General features: G+C 44.7%; 1 protein-coding gene across 1 annotated transcript; it reads right to left on the bottom strand.

The window, feature by feature from the left end:
• Nucleotides 1–371: 371 nt before the first annotated feature.
• On the bottom strand, nucleotides 372–17783 carry LOC136427857 (synaptotagmin-4-like). Its single transcript, XM_066417048.1, has 4 exons — nucleotides 16985–17783; nucleotides 5360–6198; nucleotides 4740–4869; nucleotides 372–4345 (listed from the first exon to the last, which is right to left on the bottom strand). Exons 1-4 carry the CDS (start codon nucleotides 17013–17015, stop codon nucleotides 4032–4034), a joined length of 1314 nt encoding a protein of 437 aa, XP_066273145.1. The 5' UTR covers nucleotides 17016–17783; the 3' UTR covers nucleotides 372–4031.
• Nucleotides 17784–19723: the final 1940 nt, after the last annotated feature.

Genomic DNA, 19723 nt, shown 5'->3' with positions numbered 1-19723 from the left:
AAGGCAACAGAAGATGGTGATAGGTGAAAAATATATTGCACGAATTCTTGACCTGAGAAACCAACTGCCTCGCGCACACATACATACACACAGACACACACACGCACACGCACGCACACACAAACACACACACACACACCGTCATACACACAGACACACAGACACAGACACATACACACACACACACACACACGCACACGCACGCACGCACACACACACACACACACACCGTCATACACACAGACACAGACACACACACACACACACCGTCATACACACACACACACACACACACACACACACACACACACACACACACACACACACACTCAATCTCATTGATATTAAAGAGATCATAAAGACACGACATGTCACAACGACAAGTCTTTTATTCTCTCTAAGTCCGTAACACATCGACCAACGTTTCCTGCCACGTTAACCTATATCTGCGTCAGCTTCACAAGTTGAATAGTTACAATTCTCACATATGAAAAATATAGAATATGCGAAATGCATTTTTCTTTACTCTATATAGTGACCCGCCTGCTCTACAGTGCTTTTTATATATACATACGTTAGAGTTTGTCTACAGTTAAGTGGACGGACAAGAATTCAAAGTGTTACAGTAAGTACAAAGAATATGAAGAGTTCTCACAAGTTACTCCTACCACGGTTAACCCGGTACGTACAGTGTTCATTATACTATACCTTCATTCCACTGGGTCGGCGCTCTCACTGCGACCTAGAATTGATCAGAGCGCTCAACAAATCTCTTAGATAAAGATTTTTTTAACGTTTTTTTTTGTTTTCAGTCATACTTTTACATTTTGCATGATATTCCGATTATGAAATCAAGGGTTACACAAATCCAGCTTAGGTCGTAGCGAGGTCGCAGTGAGAGCGCAGTCTAGTGGAATGGGGGCCTTACTGGCAACCACACTTTTTCCATACACCTCGAGTTTTCCATAGCAGTTTTCTTTTGAATATTAAAATGTCGAGATAATTATATAGTCTTAAAAGCATGTGATGAAATTTTGTGTGATTCAGTAATTTGGCCGTCATCCGTGTTTGTTCTTATGTTGTTACATCCCCCTTCTCTAGGGCGGTGACCTCGCTGCGACCGCACTGCGACTTAGAATTTGACATAGCGCTCAACGAATTTCAAAAACGAATCTTTTTTTACATTTTGTATTTTTTGTTGTCTTTTCAGTTATACTTCTACATTTTGCATGATGTTTCAATTATGACGTCAATGGATATACAAATCCAATTTATGTCGTACTGAGGTCGCAGCGCGATCGCCGTCTCGTGGGATTGGGTTTAAGAGTGAAAGTCGTTAAGCCCATGTAATATCCTACTTGGTGTTGACTGTTGTGATATCGAGACCCTGATTTTCCGTTCAATCAGCAGGGATAACGTACTTCCATTTCCCGAAAATCTGGGCAAAGTCAAGAACATGTAACAGGTTGTCACTTCCGATTCAAAACGTCAGTTCAAACATTTCGGCAGCTCCATGCTACACATACACATGGTGATTCATTCCGGTCATTTCTCAAACAGTCAAATGCAATCTAACAAGTGATTAAACTCATGTTCCTAGTTGACTCATAATCGGGCTAATGTGACCCCAAATTTCTATCTTCAAAATTGAATTATATCATATATAAGCAACGATTATCTTTTGCTTTTAGATTGAAAGTGACAAATGTTACGTGATTTAGGTACAATGCACAACCACCTATCTTGAGCGACCACGTAAATCAGTAAAGTTCAACGTCGTGAAGTAACGAGAGTAATATTACATACTGCACTCCAGACTTAAGGATCCGGATGTTTGCGTTTGTATTGAAAAAAAAGTCCTCCACATTTTTGGATCCCAAATCAACATAGTTGAAATATGTGCAGAATGAACATGTATAACAAGAACGCGTTGTTCCGTTCATAAAAGCAACAAAAGAGTAAGAGCCTGTCCTTTTACAACTTACAAGGACTTACGGCACATTTCTATATCTAGCGTTGGCGTAACATTTCATTTCTCTGAGAAAAGATCTGTTCAAAAACGTGGAGATCATACAGTAAGACAAATACCAAGGGAATCTGAAATACACCCAGGCATACCAGTAATGCTACGGTCATATTTGTACCGGTGCCCGGAGGGGGTGTAGTGCCGGCCGGGCCCCGAAGCCACACATTTGCCCCGGTGGACTGCCAGGCACCGGGGCGGGGGTACCTTTCGGTGTTCGCACGATTGGCGTCTATTAGTATTTGTTACCGGGTCCTGATTGATTTTAAGCCCGAGTTAAATCACACCGGGGCCCTACCGTGCCCAAAAATAGCCCGGGAGCCACATGGTGTCCCACGGGGTCACATGGGGGTAACGCCCAAAAGTGGAAAAAATCCCGTAAACTACCCGGCGGGGCCCCTTTTTCCAACTATGACCGAAGCACAACCCGAGATAGAGACAATGTTGCTACACACAAACTGAGGACTGTGCAAACCAGTCTGGACACTTTGTGTATCTACATTACACCAACAGCAGAATGTACACATGGTAACAATAACATCCCATTGCTATTCTACGACGAAAGGCTTCGTTAATGTTCATTGCTAAGTTGTATTGTGTTCCAAAGGCCCCCATCGTAAACATTTTTTTCTGAACTGTTCCAATTAGCTACAGTAATGGACGGTTATACCATCTTTTACTCTCATGTTACGGTTGATTTTACGCTGTCCGAAAACGGAGTATTAGAACTCCTACAAAGAAAAAAAAAGGAAAATAAAGACAATCACGTTGAAGACCAAAAAATCTTGATCGGTCTGTTTGGTTGGTTTAGGTTTTGTTGTTGTATATTTTGTATATTAAGGTTTGTCGCGAATTGTAATGGAGTCAAGTTATATATTTGAATTTTCAGCATCTCCCTACTTATTGTGGACAAGAAGAATACATCACAGCTTTCGCTGGTATATACAGCACGCCTTAAAATTTAAATTTCTATCCACGTCGTCTTCAAATATTGAAGACAATGAGAAGTCGATTCATTTACAAGACAACGTTTTCTTTAAGAGCTATACAGTCACGTGAGGTTCCTGGTGCGTAGACCCGCACGCTTCCTACACGCAGGCTGCTACATCACAGTTCTGACGTTTCTTTTCCAGTCTAGGACATACAGTATGGGCCGAGCCTGCCAACGTCTGACACGATAATTCAATCAACATTTTCTATTTACATGAACGTGACAGACTTTGGTAAGAAAACTTCAACCATTTCAAATACAGTCATGATGTTCGAGTTAAAGGAAAATGGATATTTCACATTCAGTCAAGGAATCGTGTGGATTATGTATCTGTTGAAATAAGAAAGCGCACATTGTACGACACTGCTGCAAATTCATTTTCTGAATTTCTGAAATTGTCCAAGTTTGCTTACCAAGACCTGGTGTTAGGGGGACAAAATAGACAACATAGCGCCCTATTTCCTGAAAGACAACATTTGCGTGTTGGCTTGCGCCTAGTTCTACGAGTAGCAGCACACATATACCTCTGTTTTTCCTTTTTTTGGCTAAAGCTAAGAAGAGTCATTCCTTGACTTGTACAGGGATCAAACATTTATAGCACACACTCTCCTATACTGTAGGTTAAATGCTGGTGAGGCCCAAACGATAAAAGTGAACACTTAGCTAGTATTTAGCCGTATTCGATAAGCTATCCGCACCTTCATGGAATGAAAGGCTTTTGATTCAGATCCTGAGAACAACAACACAACCTTGCATGACGATTTCCTGATTAATGATTGAGCCCTAAAAGGAGGACGGAATATATAGTATCATAGCCAATAACGAGTGTTAAATCTTTCGTCTATAGTGAATATAATTAGTAGGTCTTGGTTATCCATGGATCCATTCTGAATCTCTTGTTTGTGAAAACGCGACTTGGGTAAGCTGAATATATGTAATAAGTTAAGATCGATTGATCAATTTATTTATTGATTGATTGACTGATTTATTGATTAAAATATATCTTCAGTGATTCGATTAATGTCCCTGCTGCAGATCGTGCCACTTAGCTATTTGCCTCCGCGGGTTTTCGCACACCTCCTTCCAGTGCTCGAGGGTGGAGGGCGTCTTTGCCCGGCCGCCGAACGTCAGCCGCCCGATCTGGTCGTTCTTGGAGACCCGGTCGTGGTCCAGCACCTGTAGCTCCACCGTCATGTCCTCCAGACCCTCCGACGGGACGTCGAAGATGAAGGACTCGTTGAAGACAGGGTTGGAGGTGTGACGTTTGACGTGGGTCTTCTTCTTGGCCAACTTCTGGTCTCCTTGCAGCAGGCACAGCTTCACGAAGGGATCTAACGTGAATGGAAAACAGAAAGTTAAAAACAAAAGCAACCGTTTTAATTAAATCTTTCTTTCTATCCATTAAATATAGAACAAGGCTCAATCGTCACTAGAGATCAAGGGTTACTCGCACTTGAATAAGACCGGGGTGAGATAGATGAGAAAGAATGGTTTTATGCATCTTCATACTTTGGCCGCTTGCCCTCATGTCCCGTCCTTAGTGCGTTCTCTTTAGATCAAGATTTTCCTCAATTCATACAGTTTGGCACTATCTTGTATTACAGTTACCCTGAATTCTGTGAGGACCAAAAACACGTTCATTCAGTCTGTCCCACGTAAATTGTTGGCAAAGTCAAAGTAAATAAAGAAAGTCCGAGAAAAAACGTTCGACCTGTAGCGGCTTACCAGCAGGTCCCATGAGGTTGTAGCCCGTCAGGTTCCTGGCCTTGAGGATGACGACAGACAGCCTGTTGGCGGCGGGCTGGTAGCACAGGGACACCAGGATCTCTCCCTTCCCGGAGGGCTTCTGCTGCTGCTGCATAGTCAGACGACATTAAAAATTAAAGAGGGCCGAGATGACACAGTGGCGTCTGGTAGATACAGTGCTTATCAAGCTTTGACGTTGATGTATGTTACAGCTTATGGACGTGACAATTTGGGATGATAACATGGCGTGAATCTGACATTTGCAGATTGCAATGTGCATCACGTCATGCAAAAGAATGTCATGTGTCAGCTTGCCCACTCCAGAGGTCATAATGTTGTTGATAGCACCCAGTGCACCACCACCTCTAACCCCTCTTAGAGCAAAGTGCCGTTGCGTATTATTGGCGTAGACGTAAATCACTGTGATCATCATCCGTACAGCAAACAGCATGTCGCAGAAAAGTGACATGCCCTTTGTCAAGCTACTCAAGCGCATTAGATGTCATGGAGTACTTTTACATGTGCATGCGTCACTACAAATAATATGTTGGATTCTTTCGGGCATCATCTAAAGTGGCGATACAGAACATTCATCTTACCTTGGTCTGTTTTCCGACGATCTCGCCTGTCATGGTGACCTCTCCCTCAGTCATGTCGACCTTGGCCAGGGACATGGTGACCTCCCCGATGAGGTGGTCCCTCGAGAAGCGGTCGAAGCTCAGCACGGAGAAGTGGAGCGAGATCCCCGGGAGCTGACCGCGCTCCAGGCCGAAGAACGTGAACGTCTCCTCGAAGACGGGGTTTCTCGTGCGGCGGAGGACTCGTGTCTTGACCTTGTGCTTCTTGTCCGGGAGGAGACACAGCTTGATGTAAGGGTCTGCCGAGCCGCTCTGCGGGTCCCGGATGGGGAGGTCGTTAGCCTTGTGGATGGTGACTCTGAAGGCGCTCTTGTGGACGTCGTAGCCGACGCTGAAGTTGAGGGTCCCGAGGGTTGTTGGCGGCGGGACGGTCTCCATCCTCTCCCGTATCTGGTCCAGCTTGTTCTCTATCGCGTCCAGGCGCGGAGACCGCTGGTTCACCTCGTTCTCGATGCAGTAGTCGGTGCTGACCAGGCCCGGGTCGATGGACAGCGTGTCGCTGGACGACGTCTTGATGTAGGTTTTGGTCTGAGGAAGAGGCATGGAGAAGGACTGAGGTAGGATGGGTATAGCGGGAGAGACCGGCGACATCCTCTTGGACGGGTCGCTGATGGTGCTCCTCGGGGAAGAGCTGTCCGCCCTCCGCCCGTTGTTGGGAAGGCTCTGGGACGAGGACGACGATCCGAAGGAAGTCTCGCGGAGGAGCTTTCGGCGGTGACAGCGGCAGATGCAAACGGTGACGGACACGGCGATGGTGAGCACGACGCTGACCACCGTGCCGATGACCGCGGGGCCGGATACTGTAGAGGACAAAAGTCGACATCAGAATTATCACATCAATTATATATATAAGTTCTATTGCAAGTTTATGCATGTAGGCTAATTGCAAGTGCATGTAACTTGAAACGGACGGACAGACAATGGGGAACAGTATAGCATGTGACTTCCCTAGTCAATGAAAATTGAATGAAAGAAATGCAACCAGATCCATAAATAGGGACCTCCGGTATAATCTCAGGGCTTTCGTGCCAGGGCACGCGTTAGGTTGACGTCCCTTATACACGAGGTCACTGGCTTTTCGTCATCATCCGAAATGACGAACAACTTTACAACATGTCCGAGCTGGGACCGACCCTAGAATTGAACTCCAGATCCACGAAATTTGGTCCATATGGCCAAGTAGATGTTTGCGTTACCGCTTGCGCCGCGAGGACACATCATATCAACAGGTTCCAAATAAAGACAAGGTTTCAAGATGACATTACCAGAACTTAATGTTATAATAAAGAAATACAAACTAAGGAAGGAAAAGGATACTTATATGCCCAGTTCTACAAACAAATAAGTGAACGAAAAAATATGAATAAAATACCCGAAAGAAGACAATATATGACGTACAATATTGTTAGCCATAGATAACACACTCGCTCATTAAAATCATACTGAATATGCCGGCACAACGCTTATACATGCAGCTATAATGGTCACAATGATAAAGCACATATAATTGTGTCCTTGCGTAAATATGGTTAAATCTGTGGGTTTATAAACATTCTCCTTCGTCTTTCTTACGTAATTGATGCTTATCATTGCACATAGAACACGTAATAAGAACGATGCATTTTCATAAGCCCTTTGATCTAACACAGCGAAAACAAGTCACAGGACGGCATGCCTGGTAAGAGTGGACCTCGCTTATCAATGGGATGATTGATCAGGCTTCAGCGTAACAGACGCCCAAGGTTACACGACTAATGCTAAGATCACATTTCTATGAGACTTCGTTGAGAATAAAAATGCATATCAAAGATATACATGATCTATGGTAAGGAGTAATTTTCATACGTTTTGTGTGTTTTGTTGTCCTCTATATCGTATTTTTCGTTCCCGCAAGCTACCCGGCCGGGACCTTCTTTGGAGACCTTAGCATTACATAGGCCGAGGTCATCAAGAGGACCTAGCGTTACGTGAACACCACCCTACTTATATTACATGGTCTCATATCCCATGTCATCTGTATGTACATGTATCTGTTCACCTTGTAGTACCTGCTAAGACATAGGCCAGCAAGTTTCCTTACTGTTTCTGTAGCAGGGTTTATTTTTACAGGGAGGGGTTGCTAGCCCTTCTCCTTTAACGTGCTCCAGGCACCTCCTCGAACACGGGACCTTCATTTTACGTCCCTTCCGAAAGACAAGTGCAGCCCCAACCTAGCCTGGGTGCCATCCTATTTCTACCGGGGCTCCTACACTCGCTTCCCTCAAAAAATATTTTTTGAGGGAAGCGAGTGTAGGAGCCCCGGTAGAAATAGGATGGCACCCAGGCTAGCCCCAACCGATATGCCATGACTGAACCTCAGACTCCCAGCTACTAACTAATTGGAACCAGGCGCTCTACTGTGAGGCTGCTACAGGGACATCACATTCCCTGTCATCGTGTAGGAAAATTACACGACCTGCCATTTGTTTTGACAAAGTGCAGTAACGTGTGAGCAAAATACCCAGGGGAGAATTGAATCAGTATGAATCAGTGAGGCGCTGCTAATTTTAACTGCAGATGATTTATTAATGACCTGTTGAAATCATTTCCTACTCTGTCCAGATCCAGCAAGCGCGAACTGTCATATGCAGTGCATGGCCGATGTCCTCGAATCAAAATAAAATAGGTTCAAGGTTACAGTGAAGCAATCATACGCTAACTGTAGCGTAGGATAACAAGGTTACTTAATCACAACCAGGATATATACACAGTCAAGAGTCTACGTTTTGGTGACCGTCTGTCACCTTCCTAGGGGCAATGTTGACTGATATGTGTATATGTGACATTACTTTACATTTGGGACAGCATATATGACAATAATTTACGTTGGAGACCGCATTGTTAGCAGCGACACCTAGTTGCAGTGTGGAATAGTACCAGACTGTACCACCCTGAGGAAGGTTACAGACGATCACCGAAACGTCGCCTTTCGATTTCATATAGAATATAGAAATTGTGACTATAGGACCAGGTGGTATATCCAGTGATTTTCGAACCTGGTGAAATTATTCACGGTACGCTGTAGTGTACTTTTGAATTCGGCGGAATGGCCCTTTCAGACGACGACTTACGAACTAGCGTTACAGCATTTATCGTATGCTAGACTGAATGACATGTATCTTGTCTAAGATCTTCTAAGATTGTCGCATCTTGGCTGAATGTATAATTTCTTATTTATATGCTTTATCTGTGACTACTATTTGATCTACAACTCGACGACCCAAACGTATTTTGTCATTTTTCACCCAAGAAAGTACGAAAGCCGGTACACACACTCCGTGGGCCTCAGATGATGACTAAGAAGACGATTGCATTTGAAAGATGACCTACAAGAATCTTGCAGTCTACAGTACAGATGACAAGAAGCCTCTGATTAACAGATGGCTGACGATAAGCTCACATTCCATCGATGACTAGTAAGAATCATGCAGACTACAAGAGATGCTGCATTTCCTAGATGGTAATCCAAGGAGCTTTTCTTTCATAGACGATTGAACAGAAGCTTGAAGCTTGAATTTGAAAGATGGCTGACTAGAGTCCTGTATTTCAAAGAAGGCAAGATCCCGCGCGCAAATGACTTCTAGATCGGCTTTCCATACAGCTTGAGGCATTTAAAAAGGTACACACACGACTTCATACAGCATTTGTAGAATTATACTGACAGCTTGGATATCGCACTTTCTCAGATCCTTTCACGTGCATCAAGGGTGAACAAATATGGTTTGCGACCTTTAAGTCTAAGTCTGCGGTACGTGAATTGTAATAAAAGGCTCGGCACATTCATAGGAGAAATTTAGGCTGGGTTTTCATACGCGTTTTTGAGTCGACTCAGGACTCTGCAATGAGAACCCAAAGCCACTTAAGTGGCATTTTGTAATATCAAAACTCCACCTGGGCAGCCCAAAGCCCTAGATTTAGACCATCTTGTAAGGGAAAAGGCATACCCTTAATCTCCCAGAATTGTATGAGATACGATACGCACACGTCAAAAATTAATATGAAAACGTCCATGGAGTGTTGCCATACATTGTATGTGAGAAAAACTTTTCCCGGCATAGCAAGAATAGATCATCCGTACAGTATACATAGATCCGTATGTCTTCAGATATTTCTGTGAAACATAAACCATACAATGCCAGTTTTATCAACTGCTTAAAAATGAAGAAAAAAAAGAATTTAGAATCTATCGCTTTTTCTAACACCCAATAATCTTTCTGCATTAGAAATCTGTGCTTTTGGAAGTCAGTGTGGTGCAAACAACAATTCCATAGGTTTAGATCCTAAATCTAGACGTGTATTCCAAGGCTGGCACGGGAAGAAATGACAAGCAGCACGTATTTCAACAGACAGAAGCCTCCGATCCGCAACACGCCACCAGAAAAGCAAAGAGGCAGTAACGTTATTTGGCTGAACATTATTTAATGGTATTTATGGTAAGCGGGGAGTAATACGTTTACTCAACGTGTTATTAGATTAATAAGAATGCGACTGCCATCCGTTTGATCTAACCACCCGTCTGGAGTCCCAATCAGCGGCGATACATTTTCCTGACAACCCTGCGTGACTGCAATTGCAACTTATCAACGTGTGCAATAAAATGTCTGCTAAAATTCCTGCAATGCGTCGCCATATGTTACAAAATGATGCCTTTTGTACCTCTAATGCAAACGATTCATCGTTCTATTTGTTAGAGTCTGAAGGCTGTTGTCATTCATGGCTGTATACCAGAAATGTGTCCCTGTAGTTCCACTTCCAGATATTTTCTTCATCCTTCATGACTTGAGGGTGCGACATTTGAGACACTAATCCTTGGCACATAGCGTTTCTTTTGTTATTTTTCAGGGTCTTCTACGGAAGGCTGTCGTCATTCATGGCCGTATGCCAGAAATATTATTCTGTAGTTCCACTTCAAGTTATTTTTTCATCCTTCATGACTTGAGGGTGCGACGTTTGAAACACTCGCCCTTGGCACGTTGTGTTTCTTTTGTTATTTTTCAGAGTCTTCTACGGAAGGCTGTTGTCATTCATGGCCGTATGCCAGAATACTAGAAATTATTCTGTAGTTCCACTTCAAGTTATTTTTTTCATCCTTCAAGACTTGAGGGTGCGACATTCGAAACACTCACCCTTGGCACGTAGTGTTTCTTTTGTCATTTTTCAGGGTCTTCTACGGAAGGTTGTTGTCATTCATGGCCGTATGCCAGAAAAATTCCACTTCAAGTTATTTTTTTCATCCTTTAAGACTTGAGGGTGTGACGTTTGAGACACTCACCCTTGGCACGTAGTGTTTCTTTTGACTAAAGTCCCTGATGGTCTGAAACCCAATAAATTGTACCAGCGCCATTAAACCAAGATCAATCACTGATAAAAAGTATAACATAGATGAGGGCGTGGGCGATGCCTGCGTGCAGGACGTGGCCGAACTCAACCCTTGAGTACACTTTCCATCCAGCGGCTGTGATATCATCGGAGCAGAACAGAATTACACCCTAGCCTCATGAGGACGTGACCGGCGGCAAGTAGGAACAAAATGATACCCGTTTTGATAAACACGAAACAGCCATTACATGATTGCAATAACAGTAGATAACCGACGGTGAGGTTAGGGGTTAAGAATCCGTCTTCGATACACAGGAATGAAGAGTTAGACCTTTTAAAGTGTGTGTGGGCGGGCGGGCAGTCGGGCTACGGTTTATCAACCCTATTCTTCTTTTGGTTTCTTCTTGGACAGCGCCGCTCCTTGGAGTGGGAGAAGGCTCATTCCATGATTTGAAACTTTGGAAAGGACCTATACATGCTCCTGTAGCTCAATCGGTAGCAGCCTCATTGTTGAGCTCCTGGTTCCAATTAACTGGCAACTGGGAGACCCCGGTTCGAATCTGGGGAAGGGCATCCTGGTTGGAGCTGCGCATGCATTCGTCTTTCGGAATGGACGTTAAATGGAGGTCCCGTGATCGAGGATGTGTCTCGAGCACGTTGAAAGGCACTACTACAGCCTCATTACTCAGACGGGTACCTACTGGCTGCACTTCAGATTGATATATAAGCTTCCTCTTTAATACAACACAGCCGCCAACGCTGCGCCTGGAGAGATCAGTATTCATGAGAGGGCCGTCCCAGCCTTGTTCCAAGAAATGCTTGATTTGATCGTTTCCCTCCCAGACCCCGCCCGTATCTTGTTGTAGTTGTTCAGAGCGGCAGTTACCGCCGGTGATGATCTGCAGGAGTTCAAATCCAGGGTTAATGATAATCCCAACGTTCCTGCCTTTGAATAAAGATTGTTACCGTTGATCCTGCCCCTCTTCAAGCATTGCTTTCATTGCCTATGAAAGAGCCTATGAAAAAGCGACTCTTAATTTGTTTCTGACAAATTGCCAAGCTAGTCGTAAGACCTCCGCACCCCGGCTGAGATGATAACGTTTCCCATTAAAGTTGAAAAACAGACTGCTGTGAGTAGATAAAAGGAACACAAATCAGACGGCTTTTCCCGGGATTAGCGTGTGGGCGAAATGGCAGGACTGGCCAACCTTGTGAAGGATGCGCATGCGGCATGGACGGGAAATGTGAAACTCGTCAAGAAAGGCGACAAGGTTTGTTTGTCAAGTAACCTTATGGTAATACAGGCGAGGAAGACGGAGTCTTAAGATTGATGAAACAAGAACAGAAGGTCAGTTGAGGGCGGCGGTTCCTTTATTAAGAACAATCGGGAGGGTGAGATGTAATTCTTCAAATATGTGTGTTCGTTCACCTTGTAAGCGTAACGTTGACAGAACTTATTTCGGGCAAACTTTCTGATGTCTTTAATTTCTTATAATGACAAGGAACACATCATTTTCCTGTTCCCTCGGTAGCATGCTTGTGACGTCAGAATGATGATGACTAGCTCTTGCGGCCGTGTTTGTACAACTGTTTGATTTTGCCACTTGCACTTTCAGTTAGTCTCTGACAATCTGATTTGCTAACGCCTGATTTCAATTTGTGATCTTGGAATGAATGAATTACATTAAATCTCCAGCTAGAGGATTCTCTACGGAATTATTATAAAATTCACCGCCACACCACACACTAAAAATCACAAGTTTCTACCTGGCTCAAATGGTAGGATCAAAGCTTGATAACAGGTAAGCAATGGATGTGTCTCTGATGTCTACAACGTCTCGCTGGCGTGAGCTTGACTAGGAGAGGTTAGTGTCCTTAGCAGCCTTCGAAAAGCGCTGGCGTTAATTTATTTTCTTGGGGAGAGTGAATTACTTCTCGCGGGTACATAAATTGGCCTTTTAAGGCATTTTCAATCATTATTGGTTTTCAGGATGCCAACTGTTAGCCGGCCTTCTAGAGGGTGCATGCACGATCTTTCCGGTATAAGAACCTGTCCCATGTCATATGTTACAAGACGGCTGCAAAACAGACTAGGGAAAGAGACAGTTGGTCTGCTTCCTCTAAACCACGTGATGCGGCCAGCAGTGACGCAGATGGTTCCCATGACAACGGGATTCGTCCCTGCGTTATTCACAGTAATTAGATTATGGCCCCAGCGCTACACCCTGCCGTTTATCATTATCCGTCGATGCCAGGTGGCACTTTTGATGCCGACGTACGCGTCCGTTCAAACGGGGCGCAGGAAACGAGGCCAGGACCACATCAGGTTTGACGTCATGCAGCCGTATGTCTGACGAAGTGAACAAACAACTAAATCACGCGCGTGGAGCTCGACCTAGTTTTTATGACCTTCGATCTTTGATGGCTTGGGAGAGCGTCATATCCCTTTTCCGGGGTACAATAAAACTGAGAACAATTTCTAAATTACAGCCTGCTTTTCCATATGTATTCGCCTGCAGAAAGGGACAATTCTTCATCTTCAATTACCATCTTCAATGAATATCGACAATCTAGGATGATATTTTATTTTGAAAAGTGCTAACCATAAACTTCGGCCGCTTGAAATAAGGTATCGATATCGTTTTACTCATGGTTTCAAATGGCAACTGCAATATTATTCTTTTTCAGGAGCCATTGCCCAATACAGGTGACAATATATCATGTCTGATTACAATCCATGATAAATAACGACCGCTATCAAAAGAAACGAGGGATTTTTTTTCGAAAGCGTCAGGATTTTGTTCAGAAAGCTTAAGCAATAGCGGCCTACAAGTATGTGCCTACGCACTTTTGCTCACAATACCAAACCATAGGTATTGGATCATCATATGTGGTGAATAAGGGCAACCTCCTACACGGAGGGATTTTTCTCCAAATGTGTTACGCTCAAAGTTCAGAGATTGTAAGATCTGGCGGCCTCAAAAGTAGGTGCCTACGCGTTTTTGCTCACAATGCCAAATTATAGGCATTTTATCATCATATGCGGTGAATAACGGCAACCTCCTACACAGGGGAATTTTTTCTAAATGTGTCATGCTCAAAGTTCAGAGATTGTAAGATCTGGCGGCCTCAAAAGTAGGTGCCTACGCGATTTTGCTCACAATGCCAAATTATAGGTATTAGATCACGGCGGGATTTTTCTCCAAATGTGTCATGCTAAAAGTTACGAGATTTGGCGGCTTCGAAAGTAGGTGCCGATCGTTTGTGGCACAGGTGGAGTTATGCGCGCCATGATTGGAACGAGGAAGAAATTGGACAGCCGAATGATGGATGGGCGCGTGGACTACGGCCCGGATCGTAAACTACACGGGATTGGCATGAGATGAGGAGGGGCAATCGGACACAGATCACCCCTGCAGGACTCTCCAGAATGATTGTTCTACCGCCGACTCTCTCCTCGTGCCCGTGCGACCGCCATTGTGTATGGATGTTATTCAGGTCACAGTGGCGACAGCCCTGGTGCTGAAATCTCTGGCGTTATTAACCATGTCGTAGATCGATTGATGTTTTAGCCGAAATCTTTTTTTTAGGTAAGATAAGCACGTACGATTTATGACTTTGCTTTGCCCCCACATTCTGCACACGTAGCTGTGGTATTGGAAAGATGTCCACATTCAGAAGTCACGACTGACGCGGTCGTTCCCACCACACCCATTTCAGACAGGAAAGACATTGCCACTAATGTTTCCCGTGTCACCATTGCCTACGCATATCCTACACTTGACATAAAAAGACAGCCTTATATGGAGAAGTTCATTCTCAAGCCTTTGTAGTCGTTCTATTTTCGTCAGCAGATGGGGAGTAGGATATATCTATCTCATATCTAATAGCTTCTTTGATAAGAACGATGTCTCCTTGCCCTAACCTCTAGTCTAATTTCCGGGCGGGTGCGCGCGGCACACCGTATAGTGATGATCTATGATTTTAAGAGCATCGCTAAATTCACCTCCGGCTCAGATCTTGAATGGTTCATTAACTGGCACAGGCTCGATGCAAATTTCCGACCGACTCCTTCGCCTTGGCAGTGAGCCGCCGCATAGTCAACGGAAAATTGATGTCATCGAAGGTCACCCGGGAGCAATATTGATGCCCTTGATAATGGAATGAAACCAGTAAGACGATGCAATGTAACTTGGGTAAGGAAAAAGAAGGGGTAAACATCCGGACTTTTATTGGTCACGATTGATTGCGGCTTTTAGAGGACACGGATCCTGGCAGGGAAGCGGGTTCGTTACTCTGATGGCGCCGCCATGTTATTTCAGTTGAACGATAGCCTGACGTGGATTTGACGTCAGAGCCTCATTCTGAATTCTAAGGGGAGGTTGGTTGAGGACGTGCCTAGACTATTGAACACGGCCCGTTGGCGTAGGAAAGGGCTTCTACAGGGAGGTTTCATGCACACGAATTTCCATGATAATTAAACTCCGCGGAATCAAGAGATTTCCAGGGGAGACTTCAAAAGATGATGCATGCAGCCAATAAAGATGGAAAGGATGTAACGTTATCGTGTTCAAACAAGTTGGGAAATTACACCCGACTCACTACCTGGGAACAGAAAGATAAGATCAGAGAAGAGTTGCGTAAGACTCGGAGAGACCTGATGAGAAATGCCACATTCTCATTAGCGGCGTTTTACGCACAGCCTTCTCGGATACACTAATGACACCAATAACACGTGCGATCATTCATCTATTTGGGGGAGGAATGACGACTTAGTCATACATTAGAGCCAACCCTCCTCCCCATCCAGGGGACACACAATTTTCATATGGCCTCAGCACGATTGTGGATGAGTTAGAGATATCCACACTGTACAGCCTGTACTGATCTTTGGCCACATCGATGCACCAAGGTCATTTGCATTCAGGCCGTACGCAGAAGATCCGGGCCCGATTAATGCTACTCAGGCTGAATACTAGATTCTACAGAGCCGATTTTAAAACAGATCGTTGTGATTTAATCTAGGAGGACAGCTATTGGCAATTCTGTTTATGGGAAGCTTTGTTGAAGATTAGCATTTCTAATCATGAATAATAACTAATACCAATACAAAAACGAAAGGACGAGGACATTTTATATCCTTTGATGTGTCAGATAGTTTTGTTCCGGTTTATCTACATTTCTGGGAAGGCTGAAATCCCACCCGCTGCTTTCTTATTTTTGAGTCAGGAAACGGACTATTTTTACCGACGGAGTGAAAGATCAGCAGCCGGGTACTACAGAGGGATGTCAGTCGATACGGGAAGTGTTATATGGCACCCTTGTCACGGGACCCACTTCGGACTAGAAATGGCCATTTTAGAAACAAATAAAACGGACATGTGGATACTCAATACCCAAATGAAATTTGACCAGCTGGGGGACAGATTATTTCTCTGACCGCCACCATAATCCGATAGATCCTACTAATCCATAGATACGGAGAAAGCATAGCTGACCACATGATTCTAACGTGATCAAATATATCGCCTCTCCAGAAATGTCGATTCCACAGGGCGTAATAAACGCGTGGTTGTTTTCCGTGTGCCAGATCGGGTTAGCGGTGACTCAGCGTTAACTTAGGAGATCGTTCCATCAATCTCACCTGCAGGCAAACACTAGAATATTGCCAACTGAGGTAAAACATACAAAAAGACGTCGCTGACAATGCTATACGTCTGTCTACTTCATGCGATGCGAGTATTCGTTATTACGAACTGACTAGAATCCCAAGATCAAATGACTCCGCTGCAACTATGCTAGAAGAATCTGTTAAAGCCTATTTTTCCTCCCAAGACAGAGAGTCTAGTTTTTCTGTGCACTCAAGTAAGCCATGTCATGGTGAAAAAGTGTTCCAAGAACCTAAAATCTACCATTAATCCTGAACAACCTCTCCGGATGGGAAAGAAAACATCAGTCGGCGCCATTGCCTCCCCCGCTGGCGCGCACGGTGCGCGGTGCATCTCCTCCGGGACTCCGGTCTCTGCATATTTCATCATGTTCACATCCCCGCTCCCAAATCCGTGTAGCCAACCTTCGCGGGTACTTAACATAAACGTACATTGTAGTCCACAGAACAGTAATGAATAAAACAGTACACGAGGTATACAGTTATAACAAAACTAGGAGCAGAACACGGTTAAAAAAACAGATGGTAGCCTTACTTACATGTGGGTTTCGCACACTTACTTGATTCAGATGCGTCTCCGTGTTGTCCCATACTGCTCGCGTGATTTTGCGGCGGGAGCGCTGGTTGCTCCTCTCGTCGTGGAAGGGGAAAAGTCCTCTGTCAGGGGGTAACAGCTACCGTTGGAGACTCACATTCTTCAGGTAAAGATACCGGAGGGTTTAAACTCCACGGGGACGGACGAAACGGACGTAACACGGCCGTCAGGAGAAGAGAAGGGATGACAGAAATCGGTGGGATGGTGGTTCAGTGAAGCGCGTTGTCTCTCCACAGCCAGCTAGGCTACATTAATGAGATTCATACCATGCGCAGCAATGCGAGAGTTCGCATGTGATGAATAATTCATCAGACAGGACGAATCTATACTGCCGGGGATGTTCATAGGTAATAAAAACGCCCAGTGATCGTTGCGGCTACAAGATCTCCCCCGCTCCAATCTGCCGCAGGGTTTCCAAGTAAATCTCCCCCCTCCAGAGGTGTCCTAAAACGCGCAAACGAGGATATGTCAGCGTCGTGGTGTTTTGTACCACACAGCCAGCTTGCGCGAAACAGTCACATTAAGCAATACGTACGTAGGCGTTGTTCACGGATTTTATATCAGCGCCGTGACGTCAAACTTACACGACTTGTGTTCCGAGCGGGCTTTAGGGAGAGTAGCAATCAAGCTTTCAGATTCTACGCAAAGCGACCGGCGGATTTTCAACAGGCGACCCGGGAATTACTGACAAATTCGTCAAAACACGGCCGTGACGTGCTGTTGTCGTCAAGGCAAGCGGGGAGCACAGTCTGTTTCCCCACTCGAGTCGGAATCATGCCGCTTTAAATGGTACTACAGTCTGCGCTTTTTGCCTCTTTTAAAAACACCGACGACAGGGCGATCGATCTTTCCGTGAAAGGATTCGTGCACTGCAGCCGAGATCGGTGACATGAGCGGGGTCTACTACCAAACAGTTTGCGTGCGAGGAATTAGTAGTGTTCATGATACCAGCTTTTGCAGGGCTCGCGAGTATAGCTGACAACATAACACCGTGAAATTATTTCTCTATAATCACTTTATTTGTTGGGGATTGTTTTCATAGTTAACAACCAGCGCTAGCACATTATAGCCTCAGCTGTCATTTTCGTATAGCGCGGGGATACTGTGTAAGAAGACCACGCCAACTTTTCATACCCCCCAAGCAATAACTACATATTCAATACATATCTGTTTGTAATAGAAACAAAAGATTGCAAAATTGACTTTCTCGAAATTGCCTGTTCCGTGCCATCGAGTGCAAGCCGCTTATGTGTATACTTATGTCAGCTCTGATCTTACTTGCAAAGTGGTTTATCATTGCAGCAACAGATCTAGAACGGTTACAGTTTTTGAGATCGTTGTGTTTTCGTTCTCTTCTCCTGTCAGGTTTCTCTTCTTAAAAAAAGATACAAGCTACGATTTCACCAACTGTATCCGAAAACATACTGCAACGCCTTTTCAATGTTCTAGTAGTAGGAGCAGGATGACTTCAGTAAGATTATGTATATGTCAATTGTTGTTCTACCGTGGCCTAGGAAATAGTCGCACCTCACAAGTTTTCCTCAATGTAACTTTGTAATTTCCAATACGGCCGTGCTATGTTCAGATACAACATCAGTAGCATAGTGAGGTAGGCATAAGACTGAAATTTCCTTACGGGGCACCCATCATTTCGCCATCAGTCGGTGATTCACAAACACACGGGGGTGAAATAGCCCCTCTCGTGGGCGGGTTGGATCGCCACGGCCTTCTAACCCGTTGATGCTATCTGGCCTGACTTCCACGGAAATGTGCGCCCTTGCCTCAAGGCCCGCACTGAATATTATCCCGCGATCGGATGACAGGGTGTCAAATGAAATCAGGTCAGAGGGAAATCAGGGCTGCTCGCGTACAGGAGATATGAAGGGCATGCAGGAAATAGGAGGGAGGAGCCAAGGCCGGATGTCAAATGGTATCTTTGATCGCAGGAAGTGGATGGATATGAGTTCTGTACATCGGACAGGGCTGTTTTTCTCAGTGTGTATGGTGTTCAGCACCAGGGGCATGTGTGTTTAACTGTGTGGGTGGCGTTTAACGACAAGCAACGTGTTCAGCACCAGGGACAAATCTGTTTCTCTGTATGTAAATGCGTGGATAGTGTTCAGCACCAAGGACAGGGCTGTTTTCCTCAGTGTGCATGGTGTTCAGCACCAGGAGCATGTGTGTTAAACTGTGTGGGTGGCGTTTAAAAGCAAGTAAAGGGCTCCTTTCCTGTGTTCAGCACCAGGGACAAATCTGTTTCTCTGTGTGTAAATGCGTGGATAGTACTCAGCACCAAGGACAGGGCTGTTTTTCTGTGTATGGATGGTGTTCAGCAGCATGGGCAGGCATATTGTCATGTGTGTTAATGGTGTTCAGCTTCATGAATTGGCATGTGTTCCTGTATGTGGATGATGTTCAGCACCAGAAATTGGCATGTTTACTAGTGTGTGGATGATGTTCAGCACCAGGGACGGCCTGATTTTCACACCAGAAATTGGCATGTTTGCCTGTATGTGGATGGTGTTCAGCACCAAGGACAGGTCTGTTTTTCCGTCTGTGGATAGTGTTCAGCACCAAGGACAGGCCTATTTTCCTGTGCGTGAATGGTGTTCAGCACAATGAATTGGAATGTTAACTTGTATGCGGATGGTGTTCAGCACTATGGACAGCCATGTTTATCTGTATGTGGATATTGTTCAGCACC

Source organism: Branchiostoma lanceolatum, chromosome 2, assembly GCF_035083965.1.
Source record: "Branchiostoma lanceolatum isolate klBraLanc5 chromosome 2, klBraLanc5.hap2, whole genome shotgun sequence".
NCBI lineage: Eukaryota > Metazoa > Chordata > Leptocardii > Amphioxiformes > Branchiostomatidae > Branchiostoma > Branchiostoma lanceolatum.
Note: the sequence above shows the minus strand (reverse complement) of the source record. Positions and strands in the feature narration are given on the sequence as shown.

Excerpts from the sequence above, each read along its gene's own strand:
- LOC136427857 (XM_066417048.1), bottom strand. The coding sequence starts at position 17,015 with ATGGGACAACACGGAGACGCATCTGAATCAA. Across the intron at positions 6,199-16,984 it reads CGGAGACGCATCTGAATCAA|TATCCGGCCCCGCGGTCATC; the intron begins GTAAGTGTGCGA and ends TGTCCTCTACAG. Across the intron at positions 4,870-5,359 it reads TCGTCGGAAAACAGACCAAG|CAGCAGCAGAAGCCCTCCGG; the intron begins GTAAGATGAATG and ends CTGACTATGCAG.